Source organism: Convolutriloba macropyga, chromosome 6 (assembly GCF_964194025.1).
Source record: "Convolutriloba macropyga chromosome 6, txConMacr16.3, whole genome shotgun sequence".
NCBI lineage: Eukaryota > Metazoa > Xenacoelomorpha > Acoela > Convolutidae > Convolutriloba > Convolutriloba macropyga.
The window spans coordinates 56657021-56684070 of record NC_134473.1 but is presented as its reverse complement, the minus strand read 5'-3'; the positions used below and the strand labels follow the sequence as shown (position 1 = coordinate 56684070).

At 34.1% G+C, this 27050-nt stretch overlaps 1 protein-coding gene across 1 annotated transcript in view; it reads left to right on the top strand.

The window, feature by feature from the left end:
• The first annotated feature begins 2711 nt into the window (after positions 1–2711).
• LOC142341067 (uncharacterized) overlaps positions 2712–27050 on the top strand; it is a 131543-nt gene continuing 107204 nt past the window's right edge. The window contains exons 1-7 of the mRNA XM_075391918.1: positions 2712–2837; positions 3207–3450; positions 8015–8210; positions 12488–12656; positions 17211–17350; positions 22861–22941; positions 26476–26579. Of these exons, the coding sequence (XP_075248033.1) occupies positions 2806–2837; positions 3207–3450; positions 8015–8210; positions 12488–12656; positions 17211–17350; positions 22861–22941; positions 26476–26579 (966 nt within the window). The 5' untranslated portion in view covers positions 2712–2805. The remainder of the gene's footprint in view (positions 2838–3206; positions 3451–8014; positions 8211–12487; positions 12657–17210; positions 17351–22860; positions 22942–26475; positions 26580–27050) is intronic.

Genomic DNA, 27050 nt, shown 5'->3' with positions numbered 1-27050 from the left:
GTAATTCGTACGTTGAACATATGGTGAGGTATCTAATCTTACTCAAGTAATTAAATCCATCCTACTGCTGGATGTGAATATTACTCTATGTTGAAGTTGTTAGAAAACCGGCAGACTTACAATTGCTGCACTGTATTCCCGCTTAGCGGAGGAGAAGAGTATTCGCTCTTAGAGCACAGAGAGAGAGAGAGAGAGAGAGAGAGAGAGTGAGAGAGAGAGAGATTGAAAAAGTTGAGCTGAAGGAGAGTGGCTTAAATCGTGCTTGTTGATTTGTGAAACTGATTTTTTTCAACAGCAAGCTCTAGAATCGTACGTGTTTAAAGTTGAGTCAACACGAAACTTAATCACGAAGCTTATCACTAGCTCCGAATGAATTCCTGGGTCATTCGTGTAGCCGACTGTTATTCGTCTTTAGTCATTTATTTGTTTCAGACTTGCTGCTGTGAAGAGCGGTCTGTATAGCTCCAGTATCCTCTACGCTATAGTCTAGCGAATGGTGCATTAAATAATACACAGCAGCATTGGCTATGAATAATGTATTCTTTTGCTCAACACATTTCATGCAGCGCAACTCACTTTTAGTATTTCCTTCAGTTTACACTAAGTCCAAAGTGTTTGCAAACTCGGCGGGTAAATTAATTTAAAATACTCTGTAGTATGGGTAATTCCGGCGGCAATTATACAATTAGCAATCCTACAATTCGCATGCTGTTACATTAATAGGTTTACAATGACAGGTTTATCCTGTTAAAAATAAAATACCATTCAAAAACATTTCTTCATCTTTTTCAGAAAAATGTTCCATCTTTTAATCGTCATTTTTCCAAGTGTTTGAAAATAGACTTTTCGTGTTCGCGTCCTTCTTACATCAAAAAATTTTCTTTGATGCCTTAAATTTACTGCCCAGTTTCTTCTTGAAACATAAGTTGTGCCTCTAAATAGTCAAAAAATTGGCAAAACTCAAAGCACTGCTCAAAATTGAACCCAAAAAAAGAATTTTTTGCATCAAAATCAATATCTTATTGTTCACAAAGAACAAAAAGATTTTGTTATTTGTAAAGATATCTCAACAAATATCGGAAAAATGAAGACAACGTCAGAAATATTGATGAATTGTCGCTTGAGGAAAACAGTATACAAACGTCAATTGTTTTATTAAAAATGTTATGATAGTATGAAATGAACCTATACCACTAAAGAAAAAATGTGCTGAAATTTTGAAAAAATATAATTTTTGCCTTCGTAAAAAATAAACTTGATTAAAAATTCTGCAATTATTATAAAAATCAATTTAAGAGAAGGAATTGATATTATTTTCAACGGAAAAACAAAATCTATGTCTCTGTTGCAACAGCTTTGAATTTTTTTCTCAGATATTTTCCTCAAAATGTGCATTTGCCAAATGTTCAAGACATTGTTTCTATTTTAGGGCGCCAACATATAAAAAGCAAAGCCAAAATGCAATGAACACCGGCAACTACTTTTTAATCCAAAATGATTTTCATGGATGCTGTATCCACGTGTCGAAGCAACTCTTTGTTTTCTTTTTTACAAATTGATCTTTTTTAGCAACAACCTCATGACATTAGAGAAAACGGTTCTTTCAAAGTACTTTTTTTCTGCTATATGATGTTTTCAGCTGCCATGCATAATTCTGTGAATGACGGGACATTAACTAAAAAAAATTGAGTCGTCTGTGTCTTAAATGACACAGTAAGTTACAAATAAAACTGCCTCAAAAATGTCACTCTTCAGGATTTGCGTAAGATTGTTCACAAAATTTTTCCAATTTTGAGAATTTAATGAGATTTCTTTCAATTTTAAAGGCATTTCACAGCTTTCAAAAGCATAGGTTCCACAAATATTAAAAGTTGAGGTCAATGGTTTTTCTATTCAGCATCTGAGGGCAAACCTTAGCATCCGAGAAAATTTATACAGTTGCTGAAACCATTTTCAGTATGAAGATCTCATTATAATTGCTAAAAAATACCAGATTTATTTTTGCCATAATGAAGATTGTTGTAATTACGGTTGATTGTGCGCTTTTGCTGCATTTTCAACGATGGCCAGTACTACAATTTTACCATAAATGTTTTAGAGCTTTTGAGCTCTCGCATGCAAAATTTATAGACGTTAGGAGTTTTCTGTACTAGTTTCTCAGCTCTGCCAACTACCTGCCCATATATGTCAAGGCCTTTTTCAACAGATTCAAAACATTTGTTTGCGTTAAAACAGTCAAATGTGATATTTAATGAGAGAGTTAAATGAGAGAGTCAATAACTTTCTACATGCTCTGATCAAATTGCAAAAATTTTTCAGTGAGTATTAGAATTTTTGACAGCTTTGTTTTATATCTGCGTTCTGAAGTTGTTCAGAAACAGGTTGTTAAAAGTGATGTAATGTTACAGCAACTTTTCTCCATTAGTTATTCTATGGCCTCTGAAGCAGACAAATTTTAGACAAAAAGTGACTAAATCAGCTTCTGAATCCGTGTAGTCATTGTTCTGTATTTTTTTCTGATTCAGTACTGAAATTCCTTTAGAGTTAGGGACGCGTTTGTCAGGCATTCAACCATGTAACTACTGAAACTTAATCATTGTGTGGCGATGAATCATTGTACAAAAATTGGTCACCTAATTTTAATGGCAGCAAAATAATGGTGCATGTTTAGTGTTGTAAATCCTTTTAACGTTCACGTTTAGCGAGTTCATTACATGAAAAATTCTCATTTCGATATGTGAACTAAAATTTTCTTCACGAATTCCGATTTAGAAATCACTTGAACATTACATGTAAATTATCGATATGAGCACCGTCTCGTCAATCAATACAGATGAGTTAGTTACTAGCTAAAACTTTTCTCTTTTTTATTGACAAATTTGCGTACAATTTCAGGTCCATGATAAGAGCTGTAAAACTGTAAAAATCCCACTCTCGGCAATTTTCCCGGCATATTGTCAACGTTTTAAGAAACTAATTCTGGGATAGTTTTGCTTTTTTTATTTGAACTCAATTTAGTAGACCGAAAACTTTAAGTCATTCAACAATTAATACAACATTTACGCAATACAGAAAGTGTGAGCAATAAACTTAATAAAGTTTTTGTCTCTAGAATTTTATGAAGCCAAGGTTTCTAAGGTTTTCAAAGTCCTGAAACAAATGAGCTGTCCGGAATAAATACCAGCGCGAGTTTTTTTGTTGCATAGGTCAAGTTGGAAACGTAACTTTGGGGGAGGTAATCTGAGCCCTGATGCTGCCAATTTCAATTCACGACGACTGTCTGTCGTATGGCCACAGCTGAACAACTCTTCTACGTCACAAGTGTTCCGTGGCAACAGTGGTGTAGGGAGCAGTGCACTTGGGCTGAATTTGACACATGACTACAGCCGAATCAGTTCCGCAATTTCATGGACAAACAGGTGGAAAAAGGAGATTAAACACGATCGAGGAGTTAGTTTAAATTATTTGACCTTTTTGACACTTAAGAAAATTTTTTAGCACGAATTGGTCAGCAATTCCCCCGTCCAGGATTAACTGGACGCAATTTGCATACATCCGTTTTGGTGACCAAGTTTCCTCTTTTAAGCTATTGACTTTTGTTCATTACAAAATACTGAATCTGATTTATTAATATTGATAATTAATTGTGCTTCCTGCGTAATCGCAGCGGAACAGCATTGGGCCTACAGTAGCCTGTTCTCAGCTGTCTTTTTTTAATAGCCGCACAGCGATAGCTGGGGCTATTATTGGCCTTCTCTTGGTTTTTTTTTACAATTCAAAGAATTTGAATTGTATTGGGGCATTGTCTTTTTTTAAGATCTGTTCACACATTTTCATGATTTTTGAAGTCAAATTGGAGTAGTGATTTTGGTCACGCCGAAACAGGAAGTGGAGCAAAAAAGCGAGTGGTTTTGCGGCGTGAAATTTTTGCGCTCTAATTTTAAAGTAGAGTGACAAAACAGTGTTTGGACAAAAATTCGCTTTCTCGCTAGTGGTTTTTTGTCCACATGCGGCAATTTCACTTTGATTTTTACTGTTTTTTTCAATTTTTTGGATCGGCTTTTCCCCATCCATTCATAGTCCGTTCTATGTTTATTTTTCTGTTTAGTCAATGAAGATTCTTTGAATTGTAGGCCAGCACTTGTTCTGCTATGTTTTTTTTTATTTTTTAATGATGTTTTCACACTTTTCATGACTTTGAGCTTTCAGAACGGGATAAACAGATAAAGCTCAGCGGGCATCAACTTTCATTAGAGGCCCTTAGACGTGTTTAGTAATCCCTCAAGTGCTTAGAGTGGCGAAGCTACTGGAAAGGCCGTAATTCAAGGTTAAAAGGTCATTTTTAGGAGTTTTCGAGCCCAAAATGTTCCAATTTTTTTCGTTTTTTCGCCATTTTTCAAATTTTTTGCCGGACCAGTCTAAAATTGAGGTTTGTATAAGCTGATAAACGTCTTTTCCAAGGCATAATGATTTTCTATGACCGTTTTAAGAGCTATATGTTTTGGTACTCTAAATATAAACGAGCAGTTTTATACTAATTTTTACAATTTAAAAAGCTTTAATAAGTTTTTTAAAATTTTTTTTGTCATTTTTTTGAGTTTTTCAGCCCATGGTTTCAAAAACCTGCTTCAGGGTTCGATAAGAGGTTGCTGCATAGTTTTGAGTGTTAATGGAATGGTCTTTGAACATTTTAACAGCACGAGTTTTTGCAACTTTTTGATAAAACTTGCAAGTTTTTTTGAAAGTTTTTGTCATTTTTTAGGTTTCTCAATCATCAAAGGCCACGGAATTTCCTCTACTGTTTAATACTAGGTTACTGCATAGTTTTTCTGGCAATAAATAAGTAACTGCACATTTTTCTAGAGGTAATGGATTGGTTATCAGTTTTTTAATAACATGAGTTTTTGTAATATTTTGATAAAAATTAATAATTTTTCTTCCAAAATTTCTGAAAATTGTTATGTTCCAAATTTATTGACCTTGATGAGCCAGTGAAACTATTTAAGGTTTGAAAAAAAAACATTTTATAGTTTCTGAAGAAAACAAAACAGTTCTGAAGATGTTAAAATCACGAATTTTAGCATTATTTTGTTAAAATTCTTAATAGTTTTTTAATTCTAAAATTCTTTGCCATTTCTGAGTTTAACTATCTTTACTGGCCAACAAAATTTTTTAGGTCTTGCAGGTGGGTTATATGGCAGATGACCACAGACCAAAAAATGGTTTTTGAACATATTATTGCCGCAAAATTTAGAGACTTTCTTTAAATTTTGCATTTGTCAATTTTTTTGAAACGTATGTCAAATGTCTCGAGTTTATCTACCTTTAGTGGAGCATATTTCATGTCTTATGCGTGAGTAAATGAGTATATTGAATTGTATGATAATTGGCCTTCATGATTAAGGCTTCAAGAGTTTTATACATGGTTATTTTTATATTTAATTTGTTTGATAATTTTAATTTCACTTGATCTGCTAGTCAGGTTCTCATTAATTCTCAGTATTTCATTCAATTCTTTGAATTGTATTTCAGGACTAGTCTTGCTATGTTTTTTTATTTTTGTAAGATGTTTTCACACCTGTTTTCATGACTTTGAGCTTTCCAAACGGGATAAACAGGTAAAGCTCAGCGGGCATCAAGTTTCATTAGAGGCCCGCTCAAGTACTCAAGAGTGGTGAAGCAACTGGGAAAGCTAAAATTAACAAATTTTTAGCACTTTTTTTGTCATTTTTTGGGTTTTTTGTTAGACCAGTCTGAAATTGAGACTTATTAAAGTTGATAAAGGTCCTTTGCAAGACGTAATTGCTTTTTACGGCCAATTTAAGCGCTATATCTATTGCTTCTCCAAACATAAACACGGTAATTTATACTAATTTTTTCAAATGGTTTGAAAATTTTTGTCATTTTTTGGGTGTGAGTTGTTTCAGACTTTGATTTCAAAAAAGCTCCTCTGGGTTTAATAAAAAGTTATTGCATAGTTTCTAGTGGTAATGAAGTGGTTTTAAACATTTTAACGATTTTTTTTAAACTTGTTTTTTTTCAAATTTTCTTACATTTATTGTCATTATTCAACTTTTCCAGCCCCAGGGGACGAGAGACCTCATATAGGGTTTGCTAACAGTTTACTGAAAATATTTTTGTCAATGGAATGGTACTCAACATTTTAATATCTTTTACCAATTTATTGATAAAGTTGCAATTTTTTTCTTTATTTTTTCGAAATTTTTATTTAGTGGCCAGGGAACCTCCTATGGTGTTTGCTAGTATGTTACTACATAGTTTATAGGGACAATAAAATAGTTTCCAATTTTTTAATTTTGCAATTGTAGGGATTTTTTTAAATAAAGCTTGCAATTTAAAATTTTTAATTGTTTTCAAATTTTTCAATTTTTTAGTCATTCTCTGAGTTTAAATATTTTTACTGGGCAACGAAACTTTTTAAATATTGTAGATAGTTTACAAAACAGAACTCCAGAGTCAAAAAAATGTTTTGACCTTTTTATAGCCCTATTTTTGGAACTTTTCTTTAAATTTTCTCTCCTCAGTTTCTTGATGCATTTGTCATATTTGTCCAGTTTTTCTACTTTTAGTGGCAGATTCATCTCTTTCAAGGTTTTTGCGTGAGTTATTGAATACATTGAAATGAGTCATATATGGCTTTCAAGTTAAAAACTTCAAGGGTTTTAGCAATGATCGTTTTCTTTGGTTAGTTTGTTTGATTCTTTTAGTTTCAACTTTCTGAGAGTTTGTCTTGTTGACTGGGATTGTTAAATTGATCTGCTGGTCAGGTTCATTAGGTCTGTCTTTCATTCAATTACTTTGATTGTATTTCAGGATTTGTCCTGCTATGTTTTTTTAAGATCTGTTCACACATTTCATGATTTTTGAAGTCAAACTGGAGTAGTGATTTTGGTCACGCCGAAACAGGAAATGGAGCAAAAAAGCTAGTGGTTTTGCGGAGTGATTTTTTTCGCTCTAATTTTAAACTAGAGTGAGAAAATGGTGTTTGAACAAAAATTCGGTTTCTCGGTTGTGGTTTTTTGTTCACATGCGGCAATTTCACTCTGATTTTTACTGTTTTTTCGATTTTTCGAATAGGATTTTTTTCTAAATGGTTTTCCAATCCATTCACAGCCATTCTCGGCCTAGTTTTTGTTTGAATTAAATTTTCGTTTCTCGCTAGTGATTTTTTGTGTTCATATGCTGCATTTTGACATTGATTTTCTGTTTTTTTCTTATTTCTAACCTAATTTTTTTAAAGAATTATTTTCTCAATTAATTCATAGTCCATTCTAGGTCTAGTTTTTCTGTTTAGTCAATGAACATTCTTTGAATTGTACGTCAGGACTTGTCCTGCTATGTTTTTAATTTCGTCGTCATGATTTTTGTTACGACCATATGACGTCACAGCCATTTTTTGTTCATTCGTTCATGCAATTCTAACTGAATTGCATGTGTGACGTCATTTTTCGCTCTTAGTGGAGCGAGTTTTTTGTTCATGCGCGTGATTAAATTTTTGTTCACACTTGACTTACCTCACTCTCAAAAATGACTTCCTCAATTTGAAATTGACTTTTATTCACTTTAATTCAAAGAGATAAGGTCAAATGGGTGTGTGTCACTCTAAATGAAGGTTATTTGAGATCAGCTAATAGAGGCAGCAATAACTTTGACTGATTTTTAATCAAAATATAACAGATCAGCCTTCAATGAAAAGACGAATTTTTTTGGTCTGTCTTTTTTACTGTTTTTTAGACTGCCGATATACGAATCTATTGCGGCCATTTTCTGGCAATCTGCCAGCTATGTCTTATTATTCCTCACATTTCAGACCGATCTTTTTATGAGCAGCATTCCTCTTTTTGGTGACTATGGCCTTTTTTTTGCGTCTGAAACTTTCACATGGCACCATCATTGCAGCCAACGTGGGTCATTCTATGGTCAACCTGAAGCTATGGTTAAGTAAGAGCTCATCCTCACACAGACAGTATGTCCTAGAATTAGTATATTACAGGCGTACAGAAATGAGAGTGTGAAGTATATAGTTTGTCACATAGTGTCATGGTTGAGTCTGGTGTCTCTGATCTGTGTGGACATCTACGTCTGTGTCACTGAGATGAACTACAGAAACGTCTCTCCATTCTTGCGTCTCCCTGAACAGTACAGCATATTCCTCACTGTCATCAAGGGATTCGTATACATTGGGCTATGTAAGTATGGCTCAGGAATTTTCTGATCAAAGGGCTAAGTCTGGAAAATGTTCTGGCAAATGTGTCTGGAACCGCAGACTGAGTCACTAAATGCCGTTTGAGAACAAAGAGTGATTGCCGTAATAAATTCTTACTAATTTCGCAAAGCTATTGAAAAAAGTCATTTACCCCTTAGATTTAAAAGCTATTTATTCTTTTACGCAAGACAATTGATTTGTCAAAAATTTTCCCTAAAAATTAACGGAAATTAATTCGTCCCCAACAGTCCCCCTTTCGTTACTTTTCATCTTTTCAACAGTCCCCCTTTCGGTACCTGGCAGTTTCTCAGTTTCTCATTCCCATTTCTCGGCTACATCTAATGACAAAGTTTCTTGATTTGCAGCTCAGTTACCCTAATGATAACATGAACACGATAGTGGACTCTGTACAAGGCGATGCCTATAGTGTATATTTGTTTATATGCCGGATCGGTTAACGCAGCAAATCGAACCCACTGGCCTACAAGCATAAAACTCTGCTCGCTTTAAATACCTCTAAAGCTAAATGTATTTTTTTGTTTTAAAAAACAGCTCCTAAAAAAGTCTAAACAAATTATTTTAGTCCTGTTGGTCTTTGCAATGCTAATTTTCGTGCTGTCAATTTTGTTTCTGGCTTGAAAATTTTGTAGTTTTTTGGCTTTTTTTCTAAGAAACGGGATAAACTGGTATATTCCAAGGGCATATATATTCTGGTATATTCCTCCAATCCAATTTAGTGGGGGAGGGACTATATGCTCAACTAGGTTTTTCTTGTTCAGACAATTTTTTCGGATCGAAAAAAAAATCGCACAGAGTTGTGAGTTGTATCATTAGAAGGCTTGTCAAACATAGAGATATTTTTGAATTTTGCTTTTTTACGAGGTGTTAGGGAATTTTAAATTTTTGTGAACTCTAGGCTCACATCCGTTGTTTTGTTCACATTGTTTGCAAATATTGCAATCTGCTTGAAAAACTCCATCTCTTTTGATAAAAGTATGATTAATTTCTTGACAATAGTCGCATCGTTTTAAGTTTAAAAATGAAAGAGAGTTGCTGAATTGTTTGAACCAACTATATTTATTTAGCCTTCTTTGTTGAATTAACTGGTTGTGCCGACATAAAATTAACTGACACGACCATCAATGATCAGGACTATTTATCCCTCTATACTTTGAAAATGTTCTGGAACAAACACTTTGGCTAGTTTGTATCGGTTTTTATTTAAAGCGCACAGTTTTTTTTTGATATCTTAAAAAATTGTTTCACCAAAAATCTATTACGCAACCTATTGGAACAATGGCCTTTTATAATAATCCTGCAGTGATATCAAGCCACGGGGTTGTTTTCGCTGTTTTTTTGAAACTTTTTGCTCCAACAGAAAAAATCGCTTTTCTTTCAGTGATTTTAGAGGAATGAAAGGTCCCAACTATATTGAAAGGAGACCAAAAGAAATAATTTAGTGTTCTCTGATTAACGCTCATTGTTTTAATGGCTCCAAAAATTTTTTCTCAATTTTTAATTAAGTGCTAAGATTGAGTCTGGACATTCAACGGGTCTTATTTGCTGTCAAAAGAGCATTTAAAAAACTGTTTGATGTTTTCGGTTGATGCCTAATGGTTTTTAGCAACCATAACTTGATAATTATCCCAAATTCATCTCTCTTTTTTTAATTATTGACTTTTTTGTCTATTCAGCTACTTCGGTTAGTTTTGGATTAATTATTGGTTTTGTTGGACAAGCAGCAATAGCATGACTAGTTTTGGTCTAAATGTGGATTTTTGAAATTCAAAAGATATTCAGAATTTTACAAAAATACTTGAGTTCTTTGTTTGTTCTATGTTAATTGAAGAGCAGACAAATTTCATACCAACAATCAGTTTTTGACAATTCAATTTTACTAAAAAATGAACCTCAACAAGGTACATGAAAAATTCAGCAAAAATTGTGGTTATTCGGCTTCAATACTCTGTTTGTTTAAAACATGTTTTTGAAATGCCTGTTTTCATTGTTCTTGTTAGACTTCAGAATTAGTCTTGAGACTTAGCGTCAGTAATGAAAAGTCCAAAAGGCAGTACCAAGTTGATCAATTTACTGTGTTTTAGTTGTTAGCATATGGTTGTTATTACTTATGAATTGAAAAAAAAAATTTGAAAAAAAATGTTGTTTGGATTTGAAAAATAATTAAGGAAGAAAGGCATGTCACGGAAAAGATGAAACTGGTTACACGTTCTACAACATATAAAAGAACCAAATATGACACCAAATCTTTACTCAATGCCTATAAATTCGTAATCATACTACTACTGAAATTACATAAATTTAATTTTGCATTCTACTAACGCCATTAACAAAATGTGTGACTTGTGATTACGGTAGTAGACGAGCAAGACGACAAAATCTAACCTCAAAAACGGAAAAATATCCAAATATGAATGAATTTTGAAATCTCGTAGCATCGTTGCCAGAAATCCATTATTTCAATGATAGAACAGCAATCGAGACTACTGTCTGTTTCCAATAAATGAAACTCTGGCCTCTCTCATTGTTGACAACATAGTAAAAATTGTTAGTAGAAAGTTTTAAAAAGGCAACTCTCAAAAAAGTGATAATTTTTTACAAAAACTTTAAAAACCGAATTTGAGCTTAGAACTAAATAATAATGAAAAGATATACTTGTTACTGCCTAGGAAGCCAATTGAAAAAAATTTAGACAAACTAAGTCAAAAGACTACAAAATAACAACGAATACAGGCAGAACTCAATAATTCACAATTAAAATTACACAAACGGCGTAGAGGTAAAAAAAACAGCGACGTTTTTGCTTAATTTTTTTTTTATTTTCATTGGCCTTCAAATGAACGTACTAGTGACCTGTCAATAATTGAGTTTTTATATGAAAGCATCAAGGCCTTAAAACAACATTAAAAAGGCCAACATATTTTTTTTAGAAAAAATTACAGAGCTCCACTAATCCGATTTGAATTGTAAAATTCAACAAATATGACAAAATTGGTCTTTTTATTGCTGCTTGTTGAAAGAAATATTTTGCAACTATTACCGAAACAGCTTATTTGACCAAAAATTCAATATATCAAAAATGAATGATGAGTTTTTACACTTATCTAGAAACATAATCAAAAAACCATTATGGATCAATTAAAAGGATTAGATGGTTTCTTTGTTAGCTCGCTTGACAACGAATTTGATTTTTGAAGAATAAGAGTCTTTCAAAAAAGAACATCAAATACTGGTAAAACTCAAGAGTTTGTTTAGAGTTTAGATAGGCAATTTGTCGGCGCCAAAAACCATGAGCTTTGCTCTGAAAACACCGTATTTTTTCACTGGACTCTATTTGAACATAAATGAAACTTCTTTTTGCAGCTTCTGACTTGTCTGTAGTTGGTATCAAAATGCAAACAATTTTACCAAGGACAGGTCCAAAATAAAATCCGAATCCTATTTCATTTCAAAAATTCACCAGTGAGACCAAAACTCATCTTGATATCGATGCGCAGCTGATAGAAAAAGCAATTGTACCAAAAAAGTTTAGTAAAAATAGCCCTGATGTGAGTAAGCGAAGATGGTATGAGCAGTTACCTTTATCCAGTACCAGTGAAACTGGGCAAATAAGCACAGTAGCTGCCATTTTTCCTGTAAAAAGTTTCAGAAAATTATCCAAAAATTTAGCTGGTTCAGACAATTCACCAACTTTTCTAACTTTAAACGTAAAACCAATGAAACTGTCCTTAGAAATATTTATCATATTTTTAGCAAAAATTAAGACAAATTAGAAGTTAGGCTAACGTTCACAAAATTTAAATCTCCTATTACACCTCGGAAAAAAACAAAATTGAAGCAAATCTTTTCAGTTTTGTATTCCACGCTTGATGAGTTTTCTAATTATACCGCTCACTACTCTTCACGATGAATATACCGATCGGCAAAAATTGACTGAACAAAAAACCCCATTTGAGCTTACAGTTCCTCCCCCACTAAACTGAACCGGAATGATTAAAAAAGCCTTTATCAACTAAGTATCCTCAGAAGAGAGAACAGCTAGATTTGAGACTCAATAATTCTTCACAGCGGTGAACGAGATGCGCATCGTGCGAAAGATTTGGTTTCATTGCCTTTTTGAATATAAAAGCAACGTTTTTGTTTGAGAGGTCTCTGTATCGGCAAAAATTGATAAAACAAAAAAGAATGCAAGATTTTTCAAACAGGGACAAATATAGTTGCACAATTTTGTGTTTATTTCAGTGGTGTGTCACTGTTTCCGCAGTTACCAGCTGAAGTGTCACCACCATCAGTTCAGCTACTACAGACCACATTTCATGGGAGACTGGATCTCGGATGCACTCACTGGATCATCTTATCTCACCCAGCTCTTTCTGGCAGCTGTCGTTCCCTACTTCCACCGACAGGCCACGTGAGTGTCATATTAATCACCCAGCTCTTCCCCCTCCCACACACACACAACCGATGAACAATGAGTTTGGGGTAGGGCAACGCCTGAAAGTCTTTGCGTACAATTTGGAATGTAATTTGCCCAGTTCAAGGTAAAGCTTTTTGAACTGCAAAACTAAAATATGGGCGAATTGAAGCGCTTGCATAAAATGATGGAGCTATACGCCCAACCCTGTTTTACAATTTGATTGACTTGCTATGACCTAGCTTGTGGTATTTCAAGCTAACAAATCTAATTCTTTAGCAGTATATGCAGTTAGCTAATACCACAGTCGGGTTGCTACAGACTTCCATTGTTACTGGCGTCCATGGTTCATCCGTATTTTTTCGCGACAAAAACGTAAAAGTAACAAATAATTAGGTGTGAGTTTTGAGCAATTTTGTGTCATGTTTCCAATTGTTCTCAAACAAAAAATGCGGGAAATATTTGGGTCATATTGGTCCTCATTTCTCAGCAATTTTTCGCTTCTTGTCGTTTTTTCGTCCGACCGATTTTTTATTTGGTCCACAGAAAGGGGACATAAACAGGCAAATTTGCCGCTCAGCTCCAATGTATGACTCTATATATATATATATATATATATATATATATATATATATATATATATCTATATCTATATATATATTATATATATATATATATATATATATATATATATATTTACTAGTCTTAATGTACTTTTTACGCAAAACTGGTGTAATTTCAACATGGTGTAATGAAGTCTTGGTAATAAACCCCAATGTGAACATTAGGATTGGGTCGTTATAATTTTTGATTGCTCTCAAACGAAGTTTGTAGCATTTATGTTAGTCCTGTTGATCTTTTCTAATACAATTTTTCGCTTGATCGGTTTTTCGTCGGACCCATTTGACTTTTCGTGTAGCACTCTAAAACAAGTAGCGCTCTAGGAGGGCATAAAGTGGCCGAAGAGCTCTCTTAGTACCGTAGGCCTTGCTAGTCTCTAAGTATGCGATTCACCGAAAGTTAAAACTTTGACCCCCAAGTCCCCCCATACCCCAGTCGACCCTGCTCCAACTTGGTGATTTTTTTTAATTATTAAAAAGAATAGAAAACTGAAAATTGCAGAGTCCAATCCCATCTTAGAAAACATTACTAGCTCTCTCTATTGCTCTGTCGGTTGGGGTTTCTTTCCTTCTCTTTCACGCTTACGTTTTATCTCACACACTCTATCTATCTCTTTCTCTCTGTGTGTGTCTCTTTTGATGCCACACTTCATCTGCTCTTATGTCGCACAACGTCATCATCTATTATCCTCGTTACGCTGAGTTATAGTAGAAAAAGTTTATCATAAATGAAACAACAAGAAATTTTCAGGAAATGAAATTTGATTACTCTCAAACGCAGTTTGTGTTAAATATATTAATCCAGTTTGTCTTTTTTAAAGAAATTTTTTTCCGCGTGTAGGAATTTTTTTCTGATGCATTCCGGTTCTTGTCTTCGGAATCGGGAAAAACAGGTAGCTCCCAGCGGGCATAAGTGCTCTTAGAGCTTTTCAGCTCTGTTTCAGCTCAATTTGTATTGGAGACTTATACTTATGGTTTCAAGGGTGGTTCTTAGAGGAAAACATCCCAACCCCCCACCCCCCCCCCACTGTTGACCCCACCCCCCAAAATTGCCCAACCCCCGGAGCGCTGTTGCCACCCATCCCACTGTTGCCCCCCATCAGTTTCCGCTTCACCAACCCCCCTCCTCCCTGTCTAGTTATTGACAAACGACCGCTCGCTAAAAACACGCAAAATTATACTAATATTCACAAACTTTGTACAGCTTTTTGAAAATGTTTGCCAGTTTTTCAAAATCTGTTAGCCCTAGGTGTCAAGTAACCTCATATTGAGTTTCATAATAATTTACTGCATAGTTTCGAATGGAAATCGAATGGTTCCAAAATTTTAACATCACGAATTTTAGCTTTTTCAGACAAAACGTGTTTTTTTTAGTTTTTTAACAGTTTTTAGAAATATTCTAGTCTTTCCAGATCCAAGGGCCAGAAAACCTCCTTAGGGGTTTTTAATATATTACTGGAACTTTTTTATTTAGGTTTCTGCAGCCTCAAGGGCCAAAGAACCTCCTCTAGGGTTTGACGATAGGTTATTGCACAGTTTGATTGAGTTCTAGATTTGAGCCTTGAATGCAAAAAAAAACTTTCAAGATTAAAACATCTCGTTTTTTTTGCGTTTTTTATTTTTATAAAACTTGCTATTGTTTTAAATATTTGGAATTTGTTTGTTATTATTCAGATTTTTTTCAGCCTCTGTGGTCAAAAAACCTGCGATAGCGTTTGATATTAAGTTGCTTGAAAATATTTATGGCCATGAATTAGTTTTCACTTTTTCATATCACAAAGTTTTTAAATTTTTTATATCACAAAGTTTAGCAATTTAAAAAAAGCTTGCAATTTTTTTCAAGTTTTTTGAACTTTTTTTGGCTTTTTTTAGAGTTCTGAAGCCTCAAGAGCGCCCGAATTTCATCTAAAATTTGATATGAGGTAATAGGGTTGTTGAATAGTTTCTAGGATTAATGGAATGTTTTTGAAGATTTTAACAATACGAATTTGAGCAAGTTTTTAAAATAACTCGAATTTTTCAAGATTTTGAATCTTCTGTTTATTTAAAACTTTTTTCCGCCATCAGGGACCCTGGAATTTTGATAACTAGCCGCTGTATAGTATCTGGAGTCCGTGATTTGGTTATCAAAATTTCAAATACTCTAGTTTTAACAATTTTTTGATATAGTTTTTTCTATTTTTTGGAAAAATGTTATCTTATTCCGAGTTTTTGGATGTTTATGAGCCAGCAAAATTATTTAGGCCTTACAACAAATTTACTGGATGGTTTTCTGAAACGATAGAATGTTTCTGAAAATTTAAATATCTTGCTTTATAACCTGCTTTAAATATCTTGCTAAATTTTTGCTTAACATATGCAATTGTTTGAAAAATGTTTGAACATTCTTTACGTTTTCCGAGTTTAACGATTATAACTGGGCACCGAAGCCTTGTAGATGGGTTATCAGACATAACTCTGGAAACAAAATAGAGTTTTGATCATTTTCATTGCGAAATCTGGAAGCTTTTCTTTAAAATTTTGCAAAATTTTTCACGACTAGAAAATGGCTTACGTGTTAGAGATCTGGAAGCAACAAATGATTTTGAAATTTTTGATTTCGAAATTGGAATTTTTTTTAAGGTTTTGCGCTCAACAGTTTTTTCTGTTCAATTACTAACAAGGCTGAAATCTTAAAAGTTGCAGAATTCAATCCCATCTTGGATAATCTATCTAGCTCTCTCTCTCTCTCTCTCTCTCTCCTGTTGTTTCTTTCCTTCTCTTTCTTGTTTATGTTTTATCTCTCACACTTTATATCTCTTTCTCTCAGTCTTTGTTGACAACGCAATTCATCTGCTGTTATGTGGCCCAACGTCATCAGTTATCCTCGTTAACGCTGAGGATTAGTACAAATGGTTTCTCATAATTGACTCAGCAAGCACTCTCCTAGAATTCTTGGTGGTTAATTGCTCACAGACGCAGTTTGTATTAAATATATTAATCCTGTTAGTCTTTTTAATGCAATATTTTTTTTTGCTTGACCGATTTTTTGTCGGAATCATTTGACTTTTTGTCCTCATAAACGGGATAATGAGGTAGCGCTCAGTATGAATTAATTTCTGTTAGAGCCTTTTGACTCACCAGTCTCAAAGTTTGCGAATCACAGAAACTGCTTTGGAGACTTATACCTATGATGTGAAAGGCAGTTCTTAGAAATTGATCCCACACCCCCAACCACCGCCATCACATCAGTCTCCCCAAGTCCACTTTTGCACCCCCTCTAAGGTACAACCCCGCTGCCTGCGCTCATCTCACGCCCCTTCAATTAAGCTAAAGCTAGCCTCACTAAACCGTGGCTAGCTACTGACAAAGCTAACCGCTCGCCGGTCGTTTGAGAGCAATTCGCCCGACTTTAGTCGGTTATGTTTTCTGTTGTGATAGTTTCATATAAAATCCCATGTGACGTTAAAGCATGACCATGGCCTGTGACGCAATGCCAAATGTGCTAAATGCGCATCTATTTAATAGTCAAGTGGGGGTTTAATTTTGTGGTTTTTTTCCAAAATGGGGGTCAGCGGCAATTATGCTAGTTTTGGATATCCCTCTTTTTTTGTTTGTAGAGTTCTCTACAGCCAACTAATGTTTTAGTGGTTCTTGAAAAAAACCATTTATTTATACATAGGAAATAAACCCGCACGGAAATAAACCCCACGGAAATGAACCGCCCCACTTATCTTTTAACGAGCTGCGCATTGCATTTGACCATGCCTCGCTGCCATGGCCATGCTTTAGCGGCTCGTGGGACTTCATATGAAATTATCACAATCGAAAAAATTATCACGACTAAAATTGAAATTTAAAATTGGGGTTTATTTCCGTGGGGCATTTGTTTCCTATCTAAAAATATATGTTTTACTTTACTTGGGGGTTTATTTCCTTGACCCATTTTTAGACTTTACTTTCTGTTCTGGCTGCATCTGATGAGCACTTGCAGCATACTAGTGTGTGTGATGTACTCGTACTACTCCATGTTGAGACACAACAGTGCCGAGAACAGAGCCCCGATGTCAACTGACCTGGCCGAGGAGTTCAGTGAGTAATTAGTGACCACCGCTCTTAGAAGCAATTATTTCGGTCGGTTCTATTTAATTTCATCCCGATTCATTCAATCCCCCCTTATTATAATGACAATTGATTTTACCCCCTTTCACTTCATATATCATTAATCTTTCAATCCAGTAAATTGTTAGTCCCAAAACCGCTTCCCCAAACTCCAAACGCTACCCAGGTTGAGGTGTAAAACCAATCCAGACGGAAGTGACCTCTGATCAGAACCAAGTCCAACGCTCACGGTTTGTTTCCAGACCAAAATTGCAGGGTCTGGGATTTGGTTCGAGCGCGCAATAGTATGATCAGAGGTTACTTCGGTCTGGGGATGATCTGATCAGAGGTCATTTCCGTCTGGATTGGTTTGATCAGAGGCGGAATCAAGCGCAAGTCTGATCAGAGACCATTTCGAGCGCAATTTATTTCCTTCAATTTTTTGTATTTTTTAATGAGAGATGTTGGCGCTGCCAAGAGGCAGTCAAAAAGCAGCATTCTGATCAGACAGACATCTGGAGTCTGCTGCCTCTGATCAGAGTCAAAGGGGCCCAACTGATAGCAAAAATCAGTCTCCTTAAGAGTAAATTTTGATTAACTGAAGACCACGACGTTTCTTATGGAAAGCTATATAAGTTCATCCATTGAGTCAGAAATATGCAAAGAGGGTATGCTAAATAATTTTTTTGTCAACAGCTGGGTATCATTTCCATTAGCAATGCTTTTGCGAAATGGCTTTTCCTCAGATGAATTTAATACTGCAAACATCAATTTGTGTAAAATGAATCTATTGTAGCAAAATTAAAGAGATTCGTTCATAGTGAAAAATATTTACTGATCAAACCATTTCGAGCGCACAATAGTCTGACCGGAAATAATTTTGAGCACACAATCGGCTGGACAATGTTCTGGGTTTCGTCCGATCAGAGGTCATTTCCATCTGGCAAGGTCTGATCAGTGACAAACTCAAGCGCAATCCGAGCGCACAAGGCGTTTCAAAGGCACTTCAGTCTGATCAGTGGACATTTTGGCCTGGGAGGGTCAGTGGACATTTTGGCCTGATCAGATGTTTCTTTCATCTAGTACCGTCTATTCAAAGGTCACTTCAGGATGGCACCTCAACCTGGGTAGGGTCCTCATTTTTGAAAGTTAAGTGAGCCAATTAGGTGCAGAATTAGAATTGGGGCGAAATGGCAGAAGGATGAATTGATCGGGGTGAAATTGTAGGGGTTGAAACTGATACAAGTAAAATGGACGGCACACCTATTGTTCTTTCATATCATTTTTAATGCTGCGTTTTTGTCTTCAATGATTAAATTGAAGTTACTTTTTACTCTTATCTATATGCTCTCTTAATTTTTGAGTTTTGCGGTATCTGAGTCTCTCTTTTTTCAGAATTTGAATTCGAATTTTCGTTCGTAGCAACACTTCATAAAATCTAACATTACACTGTTTATTGGCTTGATTTCAATTTTGAATACTGACCATTGGATCAGTCTCATCGAAGATTGGCGTGGTTATCAATACTTCGTACTTTTCATCTACAGCATTTGCTCGGTGGGCTGATCACCCAGAGCGTTTCAGTACTGAACCTGCCTATTTCAATATTAACAGGTGAAATCAGGTACTGAAATAGCTTATTTACATCACAAAAGTTGGTCATTTTGTCCAGAAAAAAAACCAGAATAACTATTCAAACTGTTCAGATAAATTCCATGTAAAACAGTACTTTGAAGTTTTTAAAAATGTTGAAAATTCTTGAGCAACTCGGAAAAACATGCAAAATGCATGCATTTTGAACGCTAATCGGTTATGTTTCCTTTTTATCATCTGGGCAATAACTCCATTCCTTTAGCAGAGTTTCTTATGAAAGTCAAGACAAAAGGTCCGGTCAAAAAAACAGCGAAAAAACAGCCGCACGAGATTGCTTGTTCTTATTGTTCCGACCCTCTTGAGGGGGGAGGAACTATATACTCAAATGGGTTTTTTTTGTTCAGTCAATTTTTGTCGATCGATATATTCACCGTAGAGAGTTGAGACTGGTATCATTAGAAAGCTTGTCTAGCGTTGAATATGGATTTAAAAAGATTTTTTATTTTCGTTTTTTACAGAGAGATATCGAGGTTTAAACTTTTGAGAAAATAGAGTGAATTCCAGTGATTTTATTCACATTTTCCGGAATTTTCGCCAATTTTCGACTACAATTTTGCCTATTTTGCTTAAAGTTGTTAATTTTTTTTTAAATGTTTTTAAATGTTTAATGATTTTATTGCTAAAGACAAAAAAATATTCTGGGCTATTTCTATTTATTTGTCAAAAGTTTTGGCTAAATGCTTCAAAATTCAGAGTTCTTCATCAAAAACAGCACGAAACAAGTTTCTTTAGTCCACTTTGATTAAATGTACAGGAAGTACACAACCAAACACCACCAACACATTATTTGTAGACTCAAAAGGGGGCAATTTCTACTTCAACTTCGGTTGCGAGTTCTCCGTAATTAAAACTTTGCCGTTTTTTGTTAACTTTATGCCTTGGTTATCAGAAACGCGGCATTTATTTTTGATTTTTAACTAACAACGTATCTATATCTACAACACTAGAAAAATTAAGTGTTCTTAATTGACGAACAGCAATAGCAGGGCTAATTTTGGACCAATCGTGGACCGTTACAATCCAAAAATAATTCGGATTGTAATCAGTCGGTCTTTTTATAAAAAAAAACTTCGATCTTTTTTATATTAATTAAATAAAAGAAAATTCCAAATCAAAGATCACTATTGATAGGTCCATTTGACTTCCTAATTAGCTCCATATTAGTTTGTCTAATTTTTTACTTGACGGCTTATGGTCGTTCTGACTTTTTAAAAAAATTAGTTTTTAAATAAATAATGGCATATTGAAATTTACCTCCATTTTTCACTTAATTTGGTCAACTTGTAGATTAGTGTCAGCACTGCAAAAACACTTCCTCTTCCTACTGAAATTAAATTCAATCATTATTGCGGTTTTACGCCATAAGTTATGGTTTTCTTGCTTTGATACTACTAGATTTAAAATTTTATTTTATTTTTAGGTAGTTGACTATTTTTCACATTATCTAAATTTCTCACATTATCACGCTATTGACAGTTCGTATACCGCAATATTTTCGTTCAAAATAGAGCACAATTGATAATATTATGATCCTTGAAGATGTAGATTATGGTTTTAACAGCTTCGACACTACTTTTTTGAAGAATTTCAAAGAATTTTTATCTTTTTACTTTGTCTTTTAGACGTACAAAAACACGGTTATGTTTATTTTCCTGTACAATAACAAGGTTTCATTGGTATTTGCGGAAGAATAGATGAGCAGATATTTGGATATTAATAGATAACTGATGGCTTTCATGACTCTGAAAACAATTGTTTTCCAAAAAAGACACGTTTTACTTTCACAACTTTGTTCATTTTTTTCTGTTTGTTAACTAGTCTCGTTAATTACAGGCCAAATATGACATTTTTGTTGTTGAGGGAAGGTGTCGAAAGGGATTGGTGTCACAAAATCTAAAGTTTTTTAAAAAATCGTTATGTCTTTACTTACTTCGACAGGGGTTTTCTACAGAAAATAGGAAACTAATTTTTGATCTTAGTCGATTTGACGTAAAACATATTCTAGTTAACTGCAGGTCTCAAGGGTTCCCCATGGAAAAATAAACGAACCTATTTAATTATTTCATATTGTTATTAATGGCTTTGATCTCTTTGGAAACAATTTTTTTTCGAAAAAAAACTGGTTTTACTAAATTTCTTCTTTATATTTTTGTCTACCTGTTAACTAGTTTCATTAATTAGAGGTCACACGTTACTTTATTGGCGTTTGCCAAGGCTGCAATCAAACATATTTTGAGGGCCAAAGTATGGCTTTACAGCTTCGAAAAGGTTTTCTGGCAAGTTTCAACTGATTTTTTGTTTGTTCTCTATTTGTTGTTATTTTGTAACCGCATTAAAAATTAAATACCGACAGTTTTTATTGCCCGTATGTAAAAGTTGGGGAAATTTTAAACCTATGGGACCTTTTACTTGATCTTCAATTGTTTCATTACTTTGAAATTAATTGTTTTTTTTTAAAAAAGGAGTGAATTTTTCAACTTGTTTTCAACTGTTTTAACAGCTTTTGTTTTTATTGTCTAACTGTTACCAAGCTTTATTACTAACTGGTCCCATATCTTTTACAAGTTATTTTGTTTAGTTTCAGTTTCATCTGACACTATTTTGACTTTGATATTAGGTTTTGTTTTTAAAACAGACAAAGTTTTTGATGTAATTAATGTTTGTTGTTGTTGTTGTTGTTGTTGTTGTTGTTGTTGTTGTTGTTGTTAATAGCCGCACTCATCTTCTCAGCCGGCTATTATAGCGCTCCTATTTTTTTTTACTTCGTCGAATAAAAAAATGTTTCGCTTTACCTCATTTTGCCGCCTTTTCAACATTTTGCGTGAATTATTTTTGACTTCTCTAGGCTAGTTTCTCTCTGCTCTCATTCTGCTAAAAGTGATTTTAAACATCAGTTGCTCAGCAAAGCAATTCAAAATGAACAGAGTCAGTATAAAAAATTGAAGTCAGAAATAGAAACGGGATAAACCCATAAAGCCCAATTTTAGATGCCCGCTATTTGAACGTCGTTCCTATAAATATTAGTTACCTCTCTCTAATGCTTATTGTTATTGATAGTAGCCCCTGTAGCCTCTCTCTAAGAAACAGAAGTATGTTCAACTACGAAATGCCATCAAAATAAATTGGACTTTAAAAATGTTTTTGTACAAAAATCTTTTTTTTTCAATATCTTCTGTTATTTCAATCCCAATCATGCTTATTGGAATCAATGGCGGCTATTTTCCGGCAATCTGCCGGGTATGTTTGTTGTTGTTGTTGTTGTTGTTGCTGTTGTTGTTGTTTTTGTTGTTGTTGTTGTTTAATTTCTTAATATTGGCATATCTCATCAATCTAATGCATCAGTTTTTTTACTACACAGAGTTATTTGCTTTGGAGGCTTCTTTTCGTTCATATACAAATCTTATTTGAAAATTAATTGAATTTTTGGGTTTTTCTATCTGTTCCTCATTTGGTATAGAATTATGCCAAAAGTGTGGATGAGCAATGTCGAAACCTTATGAGCGATCGAACATTACCGAGCCTCCTTGTTAATTTAATATTAGAAATCGCAGAAAAACAGACTGATTGACAGCAAATTGTTGGTCCCACAACGAAAATGTCTAGTTTCTGAAAAAAGGGGCTGAATATTTAAAATTACTGGGCGAGATTCTAATTTGATCTTTTATCGCCATAAAATCAGTAGATTTAGAAAGAACTCAACAGTGTGATCTGTCCAGCTTTTCCCCAAAATCCAAACCAATCATAGGCAAATGTAAGTAACTTCCGATCTGTGATCAGTACGAGGTATAACGTAGAATTTTAAAAGATTTGTTTAATTAGGTCTGGACGAATGATTTTGTTTATTTTAGAGATAGTGGCATTGAAAAAACGTCAGATTATTCCCTCAGCCAGATACTACAAAGTCTGCAGAGTCATCGGAGTACACCTCAGTTAGTACCCTAGTTGAATTGCGATGCGCTTATCATCTGCTAAGATCTTGCATGGCTAACGGTTATCTGGCAAGAGTCTTGCAAAGGCTCTCTCAAGATGATGCTTAATCGAGGCTACGGATATTAGACGAAAGCTCGATTAGGTGAAGCTAATTTCCGTAGACATTCGGCTAAAGCTTTCAAATATTTTTTGTGTAAATAAGGGGGGAAATAATTCAACACTTAAAAGCGGCTCAATGTCCGCTTGACGTTAGAAAGTACTCAAGTGTCCCTAACAACTTTTATTCTTTTTACACACCACGGAAATATCCGAGGAAGATTTTGATAAAAGTTACGGCGAAAAGAAGATTTTTTAATGCTTTATTCCTAATAACTTAAAACTATGTTGCGTGACTTCGAAAAAAATTGTTGGCATAACTCTGGGATAGAACTCAAATGAAATACTGTGAATGAGCAAAATTAAAGAAACTATTATTCCATATTTTTAGCTAATATCATTTTAAGTGGTTTAAGTAGTTTAAGTAGTAAGAACTTTCGCCTAATATTCCATTCTCCACTTATGCAATCTAGAGCCATTCAAGAGAGTCACTAGATAAATAGATATCTGTCATATTTTGATTAGGTAAGAAATTATTTTTAGTGACGCTTTTTTGAAGAACTTTAGAGCACTTTTTAGAGGTCATAAGAGGATCATAATGAGCTTCAAAGCTTGAAAACTGCAGTAAGATCTTGACAACATTCTTGCTAAGAAAATCTTAAAACATATATCATTTTTGTCAATTTTTTTCATATTCTAGAAAAATTGGCTTTTTACTCACATCTTATAAAATTGAGGCAGTTATTATGAGAAAAGTAGCTAATCAAGATTTTGCTAAAACATGCTCAATTTTGACAAGAAAATGAAAACATTAATGGCAAAAAATCAAGTTTTGTACGACTGGGACCAAACAAAGGAGAGCGCTAAAGATTAAGAACGCTAGAATTAAATGCGATTTTGAAGATAAATCAGCTATTATGAACACATCATTCTGCAAGAAAGTATGTGAGGCTATTGTCGGAAACCTTACGCTAGCTTAGTTGAAAATGTTTGGTGCTCAAATTTCATATATCTGTTTACTGATTTTCAGGCAATTAGTTTTTCTAAATTTTGTTGAGATAAAACTTTTTGAAATGAGATTTCTTCAGAAACTTTGAGAAAGTTGGTAGCCTTTCTAATCATTAGAGAAAATCGAGCTCTCATTCAACTTTAATAAATATGATTTTTTTTCAAAACTGTGTTAATCGGCGTTGCACACAAACGTCAACAACTATCAACTCTCAATCTGGAAAAAGTGTTTTTGTGAGTACTGTTGTAAAGACTTTATTCAAAAATTTCAAAAAAGTTTCTATGTGTGTTGTTTCTGTATGTCATCAGGGTGTCAATTAACAGTGTTGCACGCTCATTGTTGCTTTATACGACTAGTTTTGGTTGAAATATACATTCAGGGAAGCAAAACAGACCATAGAGAATCCAATACATTTAATTCTTTGAGCTCAAGAGATCGCTGATTTTTTATATTAGCTTCTTAACAAAAGTTTCAAATATAAGCTGCGTCGACCATAGGCAGTGACTATAGTGTGAAGCTATGGTCTGTCTAAGCTATGGTCTGTCTGATTGTTTAGATTTGAATGTTAACACTTAAGATATCATTCAGATTGGATTATTTTTAGTTTCATTGATTCTGAAATTTGCAATATTCTCTTTCGGAACTGTGAAGATATTGTTGTTATTATACTTTTATTGATGATAGCTGCTTGCAAGTGAATAATCAGACGGAAAATGTTTAAACAAATAACATTCAGGTTTTTTTAAAAACAAATTTAAGAATCAATGCTGCCTTATTTTTTTCTCCGATTTCAGACCATTTGTAAAAAAATATAGTAAAGTATACACGGTTTTTAGGAACTTTTTTCTACAGTTTTTTTTTCATAAACCTTAACCAATGCATAAAAGTAGCAGCAAAGCAATTGAGACATAGAAATGATTTTTTCAGACAATATTTCTATTACATCCTATTAGAGGAGAACACTCTTAGCATAACTGATCCATTACACGTGTCTGCCAGAGATATTTAATAGAGATTTGTTTTTTTATGTACATATATACTGATAAAAACTTGTCTCACTGAGAAAACACTTATTGAAAGTATTAATTTTTGTAAAATTTTTTATTGAATTTTTGAATGAGGCTGGGTGTTTTTGAAATTTATTCTCAATGTTTTTGAAAGCACAATAAATGCAGGCTTACTGTTGTTTTATCTGCTGCTGGAGTAAATACTTTTAAATGGCCGCGGTCAGTCTCTCAAAGCCTATTGTTAGTTTTTACAATCAATTACCACAGAAATCATATAAGATTAATCAGAAGAATAAAAAATATACTATGGAAAATTGGACAGCTGGACTGACATCATAAACAACAATCTTACGTGTATAGTGAAATGAGAATTTGTTTGAGCATAAAGGTGTCAAATTTTAAACAATTAGCAAAATTATTGTTTGAGAATTATAGCAATTTGTAGCAGACTAATAATCCAAGTAATCATTAACTGAACACAAATACAATCGCAAAGAGAAATTTTTGAGCCGAGAGCCCCAAAATTTTTATTTAAAAAAAATTTATTCCTATCCCAATACAGAGCAACCCCGGTTATTTTTTAGGGATCTCTCGGCAATGTTCCAGAAAACTGAAACTAGTTTAAATAACAACTATTTACTTGTACCTTACCTCTTACCTTAATTAAAGTCACCTAAAGTCAGCTTGCTCCACTGTTTCTTTTTCTTTAAACTTAGCTAGGCTTGTTTCCTAAAACTGAAATTCATTGCATAAAAATTAATAAAAATCTGATTTTTTTTTCCAAAATTCATATTATTAATGCAGAACAGCTCCATTACGCATGGTAACCAGAGTTACTACAAATTTGTTTTTTATGTACTTATATACCGATAAAAACTTGTGTCACTGAGACAACACTGATTGAAGATATTAACCATTATATGATTTTTTTTTGAATTATTGAATGAGGCTGGGTGTTTTTGAAATTTACTCTCAATTTTTTTTGAAAGCACAACAAATGTTGGCTTACTGTTGCTTTATCTGCTGCTGGAGCAAATACTTTTTAATGGCCGACGTCAGCCTCTCAAAGCCTTTTGTAAGTTTTATTATAATCAACTATCACAGTGATCATATAAGATTAATCAGAAGTCATAAAAATTATATTATGTCCCAAAATCACACAATTGCCCTGAGTTTCGTGAGCTCAAACTTTTTTCCAAAATGTATAATTTAATCACAGACTCAAAATTCATGTTGTCAGAGGTCTATGACATCGACTTGGATAGTTAGCAGAAAAGTAAGACAATTGCAGGTGTTTGTAAAGGCACTGACAATCAATAATCAATAAACTAAACTAGAATTGATGTAAAAAGTAAACTAAAGAGAATAAATTTATTAATACTAATCTATGTTTGATCAATCATGTGTGTGTTGTTTGACAGATCAGAATGTGCGGGCAGCTCATGCGGCAATCTATGTCACAGGCGCTTACTGCTATATATGTCAGGTTCTAATTGGCAAGGGATTCCGTGATGAAAACCAAAATGTAAGCTCATTTCGAAACGATTGAGTCAATTATTTATTGAGTCAAAAAAGTTGGTAGCAATTATATTAGCCCTGTGGTCTTTTCAAAGCAATTTTTCGCTTGACCGATTTTTCGTCTGAGACATTTGACTTTTCGTCCTCAAAAAAGGTATAAACAGGTAAAACCTGGAATGCATTAAGTGGCTGAACAGCTTTCTTAGAGCCTTACGCCTTACTAGTCTCTAAGTATGCGATTCCTCAAAACTGTTTTAAAGAGACAATTTGATGCTGATGCTGCGTGAAGGGCGGTTCTTAATCTTAAATGTTTGATCCCACTCAGCCCTCCCCCCTCGCCCAAGGCTCCCCCGTCCACCATCCTCTACCTGGCCATTTTGGTCTTTGCCTCTCGTCCTGCCTTCCCAACCCTACCCACATTGCTTGCCCCCACCCCCACCTCAACAACTAGCTACTACCAAATCCGACCGCTCGTCAG